Source organism: Ptychodera flava, chromosome 16, assembly GCF_041260155.1.
Source record: "Ptychodera flava strain L36383 chromosome 16, AS_Pfla_20210202, whole genome shotgun sequence".
Lineage (NCBI taxonomy): Eukaryota > Metazoa > Hemichordata > Enteropneusta > Ptychoderidae > Ptychodera > Ptychodera flava.
Genome location: NC_091943.1, coordinates 6,944,646 through 6,959,742, shown reverse-complemented (window position 1 = coordinate 6,959,742; position 15,097 = coordinate 6,944,646). Strand labels below are relative to the sequence as shown.

The 15,097-nt window shown below is 41.5% G+C and overlaps 2 protein-coding genes across 2 annotated transcripts in view; both read left to right on the top strand.

Annotated features, from left to right (window-relative positions):
* LOC139152663 (E3 ubiquitin-protein ligase TRIM45-like) overlaps window positions 1-15,097 on the top strand; it is a 401,328-nt gene that overhangs the window by 254,462 nt on the left and 131,769 nt on the right. The gene's annotated exons all lie outside the window — the stretch shown is intronic.
* LOC139152654 (ras GTPase-activating protein nGAP-like) lies at window positions 603-7,271 on the top strand. The gene is made up of 2 exons (XM_070725916.1): window positions 603-3,931; window positions 4,279-7,271. Exons 1-2 carry the CDS (start codon window positions 3,866-3,868, stop codon window positions 4,912-4,914), a joined length of 702 nt encoding a protein of 233 aa, XP_070582017.1. The 5' UTR covers window positions 603-3,865; the 3' UTR covers window positions 4,915-7,271.

Below are 15,097 nucleotides of genomic sequence, written 5' to 3'. Positions count from 1 at the left end.
GATTAAAACCGCCTTTCTCAACGTGGCCAGGTCCTGCAACGTGTTTCGCGACTTTTGTATCGATACTTGGTGTGGGGACGCTCTTTTCATGTTACCGGGATGTGTGTGCAGAGAAACGTGATGATGGAATTGAGATGTGAGCGGAGGTAGAGTGTTCTTTCGTACTGGACATAGTTCTTCTACATTGGTAAGCCCAATGTGTCATTTATTTCACACATTGGGAGTAAAATAAAATTTATTTTTTTTTACTGTAATGGTGAAACGAAGAGAGACGCTTATTTGACTTGTATTAGTTATTTACACCGTTGAGTCCCAGTTTGCTTCACGTTGTTTACAAACGTCCATCTTTCATTATAAACTGGTGTGCGATCGATGACCTCTGAGGATTAAAAACGGACAAACGAGAATTCACTGGAAAAATTGATTGGCTCTCTCGAGGATGACTAACGAGATTTTGATAAAGTTGCAGTTCAAAGACCCGGGGACAAGTGAGCACACAAACGAGCCCCGGGGGGAGTTAGGGTTTAGTTTGGTTCACAATACAAGGACAGGACGATAGCTCGTCGATGACGTCACTGTCACCAGAATGACAAACATGTTTACTGCCAGCTATGTTGATTGCCATCATCTCCGCGACTGGTGTGATTTCCGTGTGGCGCTGACGGAAAGGGATTTTTTGTCAATTTCGCTTTTCCTTTGAACACCTTTCCCTGGAAGCGAGCAGGAAGTACCTGAAGAGATGTGAAAGTTGCTGGGCGTCATTATGAATGTGCTACCATGCGTGAACCAGGCGGCCATTCTTCACGAGTCTTTCAGGCAGAACCGAATTGATTTACAAGAAGGTCTTGCAGCGTTGGCTTCAATTCGTGCAAAGAGATAACACGTATCTGTTGAGCGTAGAGACCAGTACAGCAAGGATATCCCTAATGCTCGCAGACAGAATCGATCGGGTGGAAACTCTCGCGGGGCACAGAAACATGTCAACATTGACAGCGTCGAAGTAGCAACGTACCCAGACCAGAATATCCGTACACAGTTCGTGATCCGCCGAGCTGGAACAAACACAGAAGGACACCATTTGCACTCCAATAAATGAAAAGAAGATATAAAGAAAATGTTTTAGCTAAAGGGCAAGGGAACGCTAAGGCAAACCATGATTCTAAAAAGAGGTCTGTAGGCAAATCATGGATTACTTTGCGCCCCGTAAAAAGAGCGTTGAAATGTTGATGGCACAGAATTGCCCGATAGAATTCACCGCTATAAAAAATAAATAGATTTTTTATAGGTTCGGACTTTACAAGGGGTGCGTCAGAAATATTCTGTATTGACCAGCACCCGTTCCCATGGACACCGACTGATAAACAACTTTCAAGTGCGTGCATGCCCATCACCTGTGACGAAACGCATGCATTGCCACGTGAAGTAGTTGTTCACCGAACAGACAAAACAAGACACACAAGAATGGCCTTAGGAGGGAAAGCCGTGGCCACAAGTTGGTATACACCTTGTTTAGTCAACACTTTTCTCAATAAAATCTGTAAGCTTGATTATCTTTAAGATGGGCAGGTTATTTTAGCTCTAGCTCTAAACAAATTGATTAACTCGACACGACTTTCAAAGACGAACAAAAGGGACGTGACATTACGTAAACAGTCAAAGTCAACAATCACTAATGCCACTCTGAAAACCAGGGATTTAGGTCTGCCGCTGTAATTTGGTAACCTTTTAGCACTGTGACTGCTCTGCCAAGGCAAATGATGAAATTATCGTTAGGCGAAAAAATCTGTTTTGCATTCATTTATTTTCTTGCAATATAATTTTTCAATTTCAAAAGGGACGCTTAATGCTTTCAAAACGCGAGATATTGGCTATTAAACTCGTCCACGCTTTCTACAATAACGTAATACTGTCTGAGCCAAACTTGCGTGACAAAGAGCGAAAACAATCTCGCAGGTCGATACCGGACTGTCGAACGCGAAGTGGAGAGAGTTCATTAACCTCAACCACGGGTACTTTGTAACATAACTCCGGCTATTTACACGTCGAGGGCTTGCTTGATGATGACCTTGGCTGTGGAAAAAAGCTTTCACTTGCTCACATGGTTCGTCGCTAATCGCCAAACAACCAGGCTGCGGTCGTCTTCTATATTATTGTACACGAAGGTAAAGTTCAAGTCTCTGCACATGGTATTGTAAGCAATATTCGTCTAGAAATTATGATAATATATGCCATTTTTATTATACAAGCCTTACCTGTGTTGTGTGTGTGCCTATTGTTTTACCTTCGCTATCTCCGTACATTAAAGAAACCTGTCCATATCTGCTAATTACCCTCCATAATCCCCTTAATTAATTTGCACTACCGATCACCAATTGGGGGGGGGGGTTTCGCCCTGTGTTAGCAGCTCATATTATCATGAGGTCAAACGAGTTATTTGGTCAGGGAGATAAGCCCCCCTCCATCCCCACCCCGCCCCCTTGGTAATCGGTAGAACAAGTTAATTAAGGGGATTAGGGAGGGTGATTTATAAATATGGACTGCTTTCATTGAAGTACTATACAGAGATAGTGAGGGTAAAATATAGGCACACATGACACAGGTAAAACTTAATAAAAAAGTTCAACATATGACATTTATTGATCATATCTACGAGACGAATATTGCCTGCAATACCCCATGGTCCAGTGTATGTACTTACCGGTTCCTTCTGCAATAATTCAGACGCCAGAACTATGCTCGCTCTTTTGCTCCATCAAGAATTTAAGCAACGCATACATTTCTTTGGCGCGCGTTCTGTGAACCGTGATTATGTTGCCATGGTTACATGTCCTGTAGTGTTTGGTTTTCGAGATTACGGTGCATTATGTGACAAGTTCAGACACCCGGTAAATATTGATTGTCTTTGCGACCACAGTGCGGGACAAGGAAAATGGCGGTGTGACCGTTAGCATGTTTCCCCCAAGGCGCTTCGACTCTGAGAAAACCACCAACCACTTAAAGTTGATAGGTCATCCACGATAGAACAGGCGGCGGTCAAACTGATATGTTTTAACTCAAAAACACTATCTTTCCCACACGGCTAGTGTTACAGAGCACTCGGCATTATTAAGCGAGTTTTAATTATCATAGCCAATGATCGTAGCCCCATTACCAACGAATTCGCCACTCGCCGTTATAAATGCTGAACAACAACCTCGATAATTTATATCCAACGTGGCAACAACATTGCCTGTTATAAATGAATCAACATTTAGCACAGCTTGCTACGCTGTACTGGGAAGCTGTAGTCCACACTCCTGATCTTGTTTACATGGGACGGAGAGTGGGAGGGGGGGGGGGGGGTTGTTACGGCCGGTATCACAATTTTAATAGCGTAAGCCAATTAAAGCGGACAGCGCCAGCTGAGTTGGGCCAACGACGTCACTCGATTTCCGATCAGACCTGCGTACTGGCGTCCCGGCCTTCGTGAGGTCGCTTAAATTTGATAACGTAGTCTAGTCATAGGAGCAGCAGTCAGTCAGACCTTTCACACAGTCGTCAACGCGGGTGCCGTGAGGATATCGCGCGCCGGACTCCCCGGAAATATACTCAGCAATGACGAATCAGCAACCGGTATGACAAAGGCAATGGAACGAGTGAAACTGTTGTTCATTTCCAGCTAATGTGCAGTGCCTCGCGATTCCTACTTGGGATTTTCATTGTTTCTCTGACTCACAGGTGAGGTCGTGCGCGGTGTCGGGTGACTCGACAGGTATTGCTTACATATATGTAACGGACGCGTCGGTGCACTCTTATAAAATATAAGCTTACATCCGTGAATCATCTGTACTTTGGAACGTCTGTTACTTCAGTTCACTCGTCGAACATGGCCGCTGAAGCTGAAGAACAAGAAGTCGGCGAGCGAGACGATGAACAAATCACCCGACAGCAGGTAAGGGGGAACTGGCCATGCATGGGAACACGATTCCATTGTGCTCGAAGAGTTCCTTTTTTTCATTTCTTTCAATTTCCACAACAAGCTATACTCGCCCTGAATCGGTCAACGTCCGTTCTTAATGACGCTCGCTATCAAATGTTGATTCCTTTGTACTTGCAAGCCATGCAGTTTATTGTCCCCCACTCTTGCTGTTTTGTTGATTCTCGTTTACCCTGAAAGCGTAATTGCAAAATAGAAAAGGAGTTGGTTGCAAGCATCCAATAACACGCTCTCTCTCTCTCTCTCTCTCTCTCTCTCTCTCTCTCTCTCTCTCTCTCTCTCTCTCTCTCTCATGCATATAGCTGGAACATGAGATCCGAACATTAAAGGAGAAATTGGAAGCCGCGGATGAAACAATCACACTGGATAAAAAACAAATGGAGATGCAGAAAATACGAACAAAACAACTTATAGCATCCTGGAAGCTTCGGCTTGAGGAGGGAGAACAGAAAATTGCCAAACAAGCTCAGCAAATGGACAATGACATGAAAGAGATAGTTTCAAACTTAATGTTTCTTGAGGGCGAATTACGAAAGGAGCAGAGAACGATTGTGAAAAAACTTGTCGAGAAAGACAAAGTGATTGCCCGTCAGGAGCAGAAAATTAACGCCCTGAACTCGGCGAATTTGAAACTAGTTGAAGCTCTTAACAAATTACGCCGCAATCATGGCGAAGAATGTCGTGCCAATGGCTTTAATGGACCCGACATCGATCACGGCGGTGACTCTAGCGTGGAAGTAATACGCTCTCCTGCAGTCGTTGAACCGAAGAAACGCAGCAGTGGTTCGTCGCCTTCTCCATCTCCGAACAGAGTGCGTTTTAAAGATGACATGGTTGATGTTTACGAGGACAAAGCCCGTAACGTTGTCGTCAAAAGAACCCACATCACACCCGCGGCATTCAAACACATGCGATCTAACACTATTAGCTACTTCTAACGCCGGACAGGCGACCATTAAAGCGAAATCGTTAGTTGTTGAGGTTCCCCCTGTGTAACCTTTCCTTGCCGTGGGCTTAGGCCAACCTTGGTTGATTTTTATGTTTCCCAACATCAAGGAAACCGTCTTTTGTTGTGCCAATGCTGCCAAGCCGTCAAACTAGACTCATCACGTGACACCATGAGGTTTGATGGAATCACCCGATGCTTCGTCTACGCTTTATAAATGTCAATATCGCCATGTGTGTTTTTAAGGGGAAAATACGATTGTGCGCTTGTATCCTACCCGATTAATTGGCCAGGAGCAGTACTGCACCTCTTAAAAGTTAACCGAATGACAAGTGAGCTCATCAAGGCGGAGCAACCTTTATGGCAATTCTACGTCGCGGTAAGAATCCATCTGGGACACTACCTTATACAGAGTCGGTCATCATAACGTTATCACATTGAAGTCTACGGCCAGCAAACTTCAAACAAAAATACTAGGAACTGCCGCTAAGCGTATGCGACGCCTGATTCTCGTCTGTGTTTATTTCCTCGGAAATTGATTTTTTTACAGGCGCTAACGTGAAATATTGACCCCGCTCAAGTAGGGACTGTTAAATATTTCTAGTCGCTATCGAGAGAGCCGGAAACCTCAAATATTTGAGTTTCTGTTATGATATCATGTGAGTGCTGCTGTATAATTCAACATAATTGACATGCACTGTGTGGCAGGTCGTGGGTCATATTAGCTATATAGATGGACAGCGAAATCAACAATCGTTACCCAAGCACACATTGTCAACAAAACCACGTAGCCAGGACGGGAAACTATGCGATTTCTTTCTGAACATTGTGGCGGACGACTTGCCGCCAACTCTCCGAGCCGAACAGGCCAACGTGTGATCCAGTCGACCGATACTTCATTTTTGTTGCCAAAATTTATTCATGATATTCGACTCCACCGCCACTAGTACTATAGGCCCCACGCAGGTGATTCCAATTCAATGTGGTCATTAAACAGCGGGGTCGATTTTTAAGAGACATGAGAATTCGACCCACGCACAGCTAACTATAAGCTGGAAGTATGACTCAAAAAACCAGTGTTATTAACAGCAACAGACAATGTAGTACAGCTGTTCATATCGGAGACGCCATGTTTTTAATTTTCAACATAGACATATTTCACACCTATTTGAAAAAAAAAATGGCAGACAGCCAGGAAATCTACATCCGACATAATCGTTCACGTGCCTACATTTACAATCAAGTCAGACATAGAGACAATCCAGATATTTGTGACTCCGTCTACAACCGATATTAGTCAATCATAAACCGAACTCCCGCGATGTGACTGAGCTTTATAGACTGCCTATCCCAGCCAGGTACGATCAGGTTGTCCAGTCTACTAGCAATCCCTCGATACTGTAATGGATGGACTAGGGTCAGAGGGGTGCTCTGAATAAGAATCGGCATTGTTTGAGCCTTCTATTAAATTACATAACGTTTAAACAACGTAAAAAGAGCTGAAGATCATACATAATTTTGTTATAATATCACCCTTCTTTCACTTTTTACAGATCTTTGAATGTTTTAGTGAAAGCTTTCGGTCTGAAATTCATTGCCACTCGGCTGGCCGCCGCAAGTGTTTTGACCGTTCTACTTATAAACCCCAACCCCGATCTAAATGTCCATCCATATAGAGCAGATGCCATAACAGACTGTACTATTGATTTTGCACTACGTTGTTTCAACGTAACTGTAATCGAAATTTGTTATACAATATCTTGTCCGCGCTGTAGTGCTGCTTTGAAAAGTTAAAAAAAAGAACCTTCAAATTTTAACTGGATGAAGACAGATCAGTCATACAAGCGTTCTGTTGTCGGTTGACGCATACCGGTTGTAGCGCCCTATTTCATGGAATTTCTTCACAGGAGATCGTTGTCTATAGACATCATTTTGATTATTTCAGTTTCGCGTCAAGCTTAGAAAGATGTTCAGTTGTTGTTTGTTAGGGGTCTACTCACGCCCCATGTAGGCGTAACAAAGAACGCAATGATGTAATTTCTGGTTCGTACAAAAATGATTTAATCGAACTTGTACATGAGAATGTTGTATGATAACAAAATTGGACTCGAGATGAATTATATTGGCAGGTGACTAATGACCTTATGACAGTATTGAAGAAAACGGCTTTTGGCGTGAAACGCTGAAAGTAATGTCAAAGGGAATGAGCTATGTACTTCTAAAATTAAGTGTCCATCTGAGGCCGAAATTTGCGGAAGAGCGTTTAATGACGTGTACTTCTCTCTGACCACGCACTTTGTTGTGCGAGACAGACGTAATTAAAACATATCGAATATTTGACAATTGTGATTTGAGAATCTCGTCTGATTATTGATCAGTGTCTGTTTTTACAGACATGTGACCTTGCTTTTGATCAACGACACAGAAAATGCTTCTCAACAGTCACGTTCAGGGTCGACGTGGAGAGGAAAACAAAGTGCCAGCCTCGCTTATGAAAATCAAAAGAAGAGTGGATTAAGGGCTTAACGTTTATATCGCTGTGCTGTTGTATCCTTAAGCGATAGGTATTTAATTTTTCTCCATTGTTAAGGTATTGCTTTTGTTCAATTCTGTTTTCTACAACTCCTACAATTCACGCAGCACATTGTTGTCCATCCGGACGGCGTGGATGCAGCCCAAACGTAGTCCTTTCAAACACCCAGCTAAATAGCAGGACCAAATAAACAGATCAATACAGTGCTTCGATCTCGTCTCCTCAAAGGCCATCTCCCGATGTGACCTTGCTTGCCAGACATCAATTGTATATCGGCATTGCACTCAACGCAACCACCACCCCGGCCCGTCCCACCGTGACCTGCAGGGGGCAGCACACCGTCATGTCGAGGGCCCACATGTGCAATACGACGCCAGTGCACCTCTTCACGACAGCACACGCAATATCCGGACACGGTTGCCACAGCAACTGCTCACCCACCTTTGTATCTCACATCGTTCCTTCAATAATTTAACGCCGTGGAACTGCAGCAGTTAATAATTTGCCTTATTTCGAGGAATCCCCAGTAAATTAAAAGCTGTCAATTCTGCCTTAATATGGTGTCATCCACTCTCTACTGAGAAATGGCCAAACCAGTAGGATGTTTTCAACATTGATAATATTCTCTGAAGCGCACGTGCATTCACGCACTTTTCTGAACTGAGCAACACTGTTTGCTAACTGACAAACGAATGCCCAAACCTCAAGGCTCTGGCGAAATGTCAGCTATTCCCATTAATTATGTAAACGTCATCGTTCTTGATAATAATCCCCATTTCTGTTCAATTATTTACTCGTCGATGACGAAGAGATGCCGCGTCTTACCTTCATAATTAATGACGCTGTTATGCCAGCGGCGGAACGCATATAAAACACGAACTGTTCATAACTCTCGGAAAGGGGGCGATTCTGCGCCGTGTATCAAGTGTCGTTGTAAGACGGTTTTACAGGTGGTTCATGTCCCATTCTACATCTTCAAGACATGTATTTCGTCACTATGCTGTCCTAGTAAGCCTTTTACCATAGTATGAGTCAGATCTTTACTGACAGGATCTATTTGCTTCGCCATGAGAATACACTGAGATTCTTCTAATAGTAGTCCAATCCCTCCGGAGTATTTTTGCCTTAGGAGAACTTTGGCCTTCGCCCTTATAGAGTATGGGCGAAGGCCAAAAATCTCTGCAGGGAAAAATACTCCGGCAGGGACGAGACTACTAAAAGAGTACATGTATATAACTTTGAAACAGTAAGATACTGAGACGGATGGCTAAAATATTACTGTTTACACTTATGTCATGGCTCAAACGAATCAAGGAATTTATAAAAATCATACGCGTCACGAACAGATGGTACAAGCACCATTAATTTTATATTATGATACATATTTCAAACTCAAAATTGTGTAAGCTTTGTGAACAAAATTGGTCAGAAAAGGGTGAATTGATTTTGACGAAAACCAAGGAAAGTCGATTCCACGATCAACAGATTTATGGCGCAATGTCAAGCCACAGTGAGCGGTAACAGACAGTTTAAGAATTCACAGGTCTCGTACACGTCGCTATCGCCTCACGGCTACACTCGTGTTCGCCGGTTTATTGCATTGCGATCACGTGACTTGTTTCAGAATGGTGTGCGTGACATTGATGCAATGACATTAGATCTTGACCTTGGCCACTTACCGATGAACATCTTTTATATGATACATGTGTAAAATCTTGCATGGTGATAAAAATGTAGATTTGCCCTTGTTCATGACACTCAATTGACTCTAAAACTAATTATTAACAGTGAGTTTCACGGTTGTATATAATGCTCTGTCACACAAAGTAGCGGAGCACATCGCAAGTAATATACCCTGGACAGTTGATTCACTGAAACGCCTGTAATTCACCGTATCGATCTGTATCGCGCCTTCTCATCCAACTCGTATTTATCCTCTCCCGTGCACTAGTTTTGAATGTAAATGTGAAGTTGTTCATTTTCCAGGGATAATAGGGTTTCTGAAGGACTCTTTACTTCCAGACCTCAGCCATCTTCATTGCACCTGCTGATAATTTACGACTCAGGATAAAGTTGCCATGGAGACAGCACAGCCGACCATTTCGAGAAAGCTTTGATGGCTACTTCACACATTGTATCCGGGATATCTCCACAGATCTCTTCAAACGGGAGATTGTATTATATTAATATTGGCTTTCATTATCTCAAATATTTGGAAACGCGATAATTTCACTTGTGCAAGCCTGTGCCACGCTAAGCGCTTCGCGGAAAGCGAACAGAAGTCGCATGCAGAAATAATAAAGTATCGTGACCATAACACGCGATTTCAGACGTCGATATGTATTTATAAATACATTTTGGAATGCAATACATTGGTGGGGCGGTACGGAAATTGGATGACATGTAGTGTTTGACATCAGGAATTTACATGTGATGATGTTTAAGAATGGCGCATAACAAAAGAAACGATTTCCCGAATAATATTGCATTCGGTTCCGTCTTTTTTAATCAGGAAATTTAGTGGAAGTCCGTTGAAAGGTCGGCTTGAAGTATAGCTTACCACTCACAAATTGTGTAATTTGATTTCGTGTTTGAAATATTTTCTCGGACGATACCCTCAGGTGGACTGTACCGATAATCTACTTCAAATACCCTTTTATCTGAGATTTTGCGTTCGGTGATGTCACAAGGTGTATCACGGCTTGTTTCCACGGCAATGCGTTAAACTTTACACAGCAAATGAGATATGATCATGATAGATCTAGGTCTGTATCCAGACTATAGTGCCTGCAGTCGTTCCACGCTGTCAACACGTGAGTAAGCCATCCAAGCCCATGCTGGGCTTCTCCAACGCGTCCTGATGAGGGCAGCCTCGCCCCAGGGTTCTTCGAAATTGCACAAAAGAAAACTCTCATTTTAGTAATTAGAGTAACGCCGGTCGGCCTTGAAAATTACTTGATAGATATTAGATAGGTTCTAGGTGTTGGCACGTCCTTCAGTTTCTGTAAGCCTCGATCAGCAAGCTTCAGAACGCTGCAGGCGCCAGCTCACATGCTGTGAACCAGCGATCACAAAATGGATGGAATCTGACGGGGCCTCGGGTGTGAGATGGAATACTTCAGAAGAGCCCTAAATGAGGAAATTGATGCACATTATATGTAATTTTACCGACATGGATCGTAAATGTGACATATAATTTATTATCGCGACATTCCGTGCTAAATTAAGTTAAGTGCTGGTTTGTTGCCGACATTTCTTTGTAGGTGGCGCTGTTTTCGACAATAAAATCAGAAAGGGATGAACCGTGTAACTTTTGAAAGGTTTGAGGAAGGGTACGGAACCATTTTCCGTCTTTCAAGATTTGTTATAATATTTAAGCTCCTGTTTGCTAAACATACGTGTAGCACTCGGGGCCATTATGATCAATGGACATATGCATTGCCTGTCTGTCTGTCTGTCTGTCTGTCTGTCTGTCTGTCTGTCTAATTTTCTAAAAAAAGGCATGAAATCCTGTAGAGTGCCCCTGATAATTTCACTTTGTTTCTAACCATGTTAATATATTTATGCTAAAACAGCAAGGCTTATACTTCAGTTGATAAGAGTCATCCAGGTGAATTGTTTCTATTTTAATTCCTCTTTCAAGACAAATGGCCTCACCATAAACTTCCAAAGCGTCCCTTGTCGACGAGCTAAACTGGTTTCAATCCGAGATGTCGATAACTTATCAAAGATATATGTGTTGGAAAACATTTGTGTGGCACTTTCCCTTTTGATTCCGACTTGCTTGGAAACAAGAAGTGAAAACTACGAGTACTCTTGAATCGCAACCTCGCCGCTTTCAAGTCGCGATCCACGGCTCAAAGAAACTATGATGATCCCTAACTTGCCACCGCGGTCTTGCCAACCTAAACTCACATTGTGTGAGCGTAATATCTTCTGAAAGTTTTGGAGATTAACCCACCTTGTACGCAAAAATTAAAATAGGGCAGCTGTATTGTTACGATTTTCTTTCGCTTAATAGGGCATGTGAATTTTGTGCGTTTGTGTGATGTCTCGTCCATGGATAGTTGAAGCGTTCTTGAACTTTATGTATTTTCACGAACTGAATCTAAGACTGGCACTGCTAATGAGCTGGGTGGGACATGATAATCCATCAAAGCCCCTTTGTCATTACAGTATTTGTGAACCGTTTGGTTTTCAGTGGGCGTAGGAGCTGTGGTGTTTGTTGTCGACATAGTTTAGTGGTTTTGGTCGTTTCTGCTGCATTGTGAAAATGGCTGTTAGGGAAGGCTCTGTACTGATCACTGAGACAACGTTTGTGAAATTCCCGTCCAAGAGGAACACTTTGTTATTTAACGGCTAAATGCTGGAAAACACCGGCCATGTTGGTGTAATTTTGTATAGAGATCTGATGGACACCTTTGGTTGGTTTGTTTTTGGTTTTTGGTTGTTTTTTGTTGTTGGTTTTTTTTTGGGGGTATTAAACTTTATATTTATAATCCTAATAGGTCAAATTCACCTTACTTCCGGTCTGACTTGGAAACAAGTCAAAATGAACAAAACTAGTGTTAAAAGAGTACTCGTAGTCTGTTTTGTTGTCAAACTCTAGGTCACTCAGGCTGATTTTCGTATGCCTACATTAAAAATATCATAATATTGTCAAGTTCTCTCGGAAGGTCCATACACGGTCCGTCCACAAAACCGTTGTGAGCGTTGTGTTATACCGGTCTTTTCTGGAGTTGTGATTGCTGCCCAATCCTTTGGCAGTCGATATCTATAGCGGAAATGAATGACAAAAATACACCTTTTACTCAAAACCTGAAAACATATTTTAACACGATTGGAACTAATTTGGAATAATTGGATCTCCATATTTTTCAAATTTCTCAAAAGTGTCAGGTGCCTTATAGCTATAAGTTGCAATATTACAAATTACTCATGAAAACAAGTGTATAACTTAAAAAGAACTTTACTTTACATTTGCAAATTAAACCGACATTACTTCACTATCTAATTATCCCAAATTAGCCCCAATCGTGTTTTTTTACTTATATCCAAGTGCAGAATATGACTGATAATGTTTAAATATTGTTGATGACCTTGAAGTTGATTTTTGGATCATCATATATTTTCAAGTGTTATCATAGCCTACAAGATTCACCCTGTCGGTGAAGAAGTACGAGGAGTTGAACTTGACAGTCAGATGAAAAATGTTGAGTCAAAGTACTTGGCAAAAAGTTCAATGGTTTTATTCAAAATTAGACAATAGAAGTTGTTGAGAAGCTGAATTATATGTCTTATTGATTGGCCATGTGCATTTTTTGTAAATGGCACTTGTAGAAGTGGGCTTTTAACAATGTAAGTGAGAGTCAAGAGGAAAATTCGATGGTCTTCATTATTTTATGCATATTTTATACTTCATTTCATATTACATAATTTAAATCCGATCACAAATTGGATGATGGGTAACAGTCACGTTCCTTGAAATTCACATCGTCGAGAACGTCGTGTTGCACAAATGGCAGCTGATTGCAATAACCGAGAGAATCCGACGAGGGCTGAGAGCTAATTGCATAAAACTATGGCTTCAAGTGTATCATTCAGTCAGCACCCAAGCTGTGCGCGGCTACGTGTTGTGCAAATCATAGCCGAGTATTAGAAAGCACGCTGGGTTTAACAAGGATTTGGAGAGCGGTGAAGTTCATTCATGAAGTTTGAATCCACGATAATCTGACCATTGTGCAGATGACGCCCATTCAATATTAGTAGAAGGGAAAGTCCGTAGTCATCTAACAAAAATACATCATTGAAATAAACTGCGACCGATGACGAGAAAACGTTCATGATTTCTGTCAACACAGCTTGTTCATTGACATGCTTCGTGGGTCGTCGACTCGGCAATATTGGCCGCGCATGCTCTGTCAGCTGGCGTTATGCAGGCTGGTGTGATGATAATGATCGGTACGTCGCCGAGGTATATCCAGCAAAATTTTCATCGAGTGGCAAAATTAACACATACAGTTTCAAATCCATGAGAGATGAGTTTAAATATAGCACACAGCTAGAAATAATACATTTACTAACCAACTATATATATATATATATATATATATATATATATATATATATATATATATATATATATATATATATATATATATAACTTATTTCGTTTTGACTGTGAGTTTCAGAATGATGATACCTACCTACCTACCTACATACATTCATGCACACATACACACATACACACCTACATACATACCTATACATACACACCTACATTATACCTACCTACCTACCTACCTACCTACATACATTATGTAGGAATGAGCTTTGTCTTTACTAACTGGATACTTTGCTCTCAATCTGCAACTATGAAGATAAGCACATCGTAGCACGAGTGGAGAAGTGAGCCAATCGCTACGCTGAATTTTAATCATATTGTATGACTTATAAGGTATGATTTATGAGTCTGTTTCTGCGCGCGCATCCACGCACTGTATTCTCAATGAATGGCTGTAGGAGGATATTCATCTGTACTGGCGATCATGTGGTTCGAATTCTTTACCGACATATAGTACGGTAAAAGCCCAGAAAATGAGTGTAAAATAGTGAATAATATCTTTTACCATTTAATATTTCACTATAATGTTTTAACAGATATCGGTTTCATCAGACCTACATAGTGAATCTACACCAGAGTTACTAAGAAATGGGTCTATTCGTTTTAAGTTTTTTTTTGTGATATGGTCACTTCCTACAAGAGCGTTACCATAATACATACCCGTTCTAGATTCCTAACAATAGTTTACGTCTGTCATTGTTTGCCCGTTAAGTATAATTCAATTGTAGTAATTACTTTTGCGTTTATTTCATGTAACGGAGCATAATTCTCACACATGCCACGGTATCACATATAAATGTTGATTATCTTCGAGATTTATTTTCAATTTTAATAAATGTTTCTGAGAGTATATCCTCTTTGTTTTCAGAATCAAACTGTTATGAGCATATAAGTCGAAATTCAGAACTGGACAACTCTGTAATTATCAAGACTCTGACAGAACGAACCACATTAGGATTCGCCTGAAGCCTTCTAAAGCTCCAATCGTAGTACCTAGTTCTAAATTTAGCAAAATCCCCTGTGATAAAAAGAACCCGAAACATTCATCAGATGAAACTTAACGCTGGTTATTCTGACGTTCCAGTCGACGGAGGGCATATTTTATGAACAAACAAGGCGATATACATAATACGATCGTTTGGAAAATACTGTTATTTACTCCATTAAGTGGTATAGCTATCCCATCGAGGAGAGCGCAGCTTGGCATTTTCTGAATAACGACCGTGAAGGAATACTCGGCAAAGTCGTTTAACGACGTACATGTGAGCGTTTTGTAAGTATCGTTGTAATTACCGACTTGCGTGTAATAATTCACACTTTTAGAGCGCACACGACCGTGACATCATCCGGTTTCGTAGCGTGGGGACAAACGCCTCTTCGTATTGTTCTACGCTAAATGCCATTCTGTTTTTATAGAAGAAAACGACAGAGTCGTTATACAATAAGTCGACCTTGCATGATCCGCGTTCCGTGTCATTGGACATCTATTACAAAATACAAAACGCAATCACCTCCGCC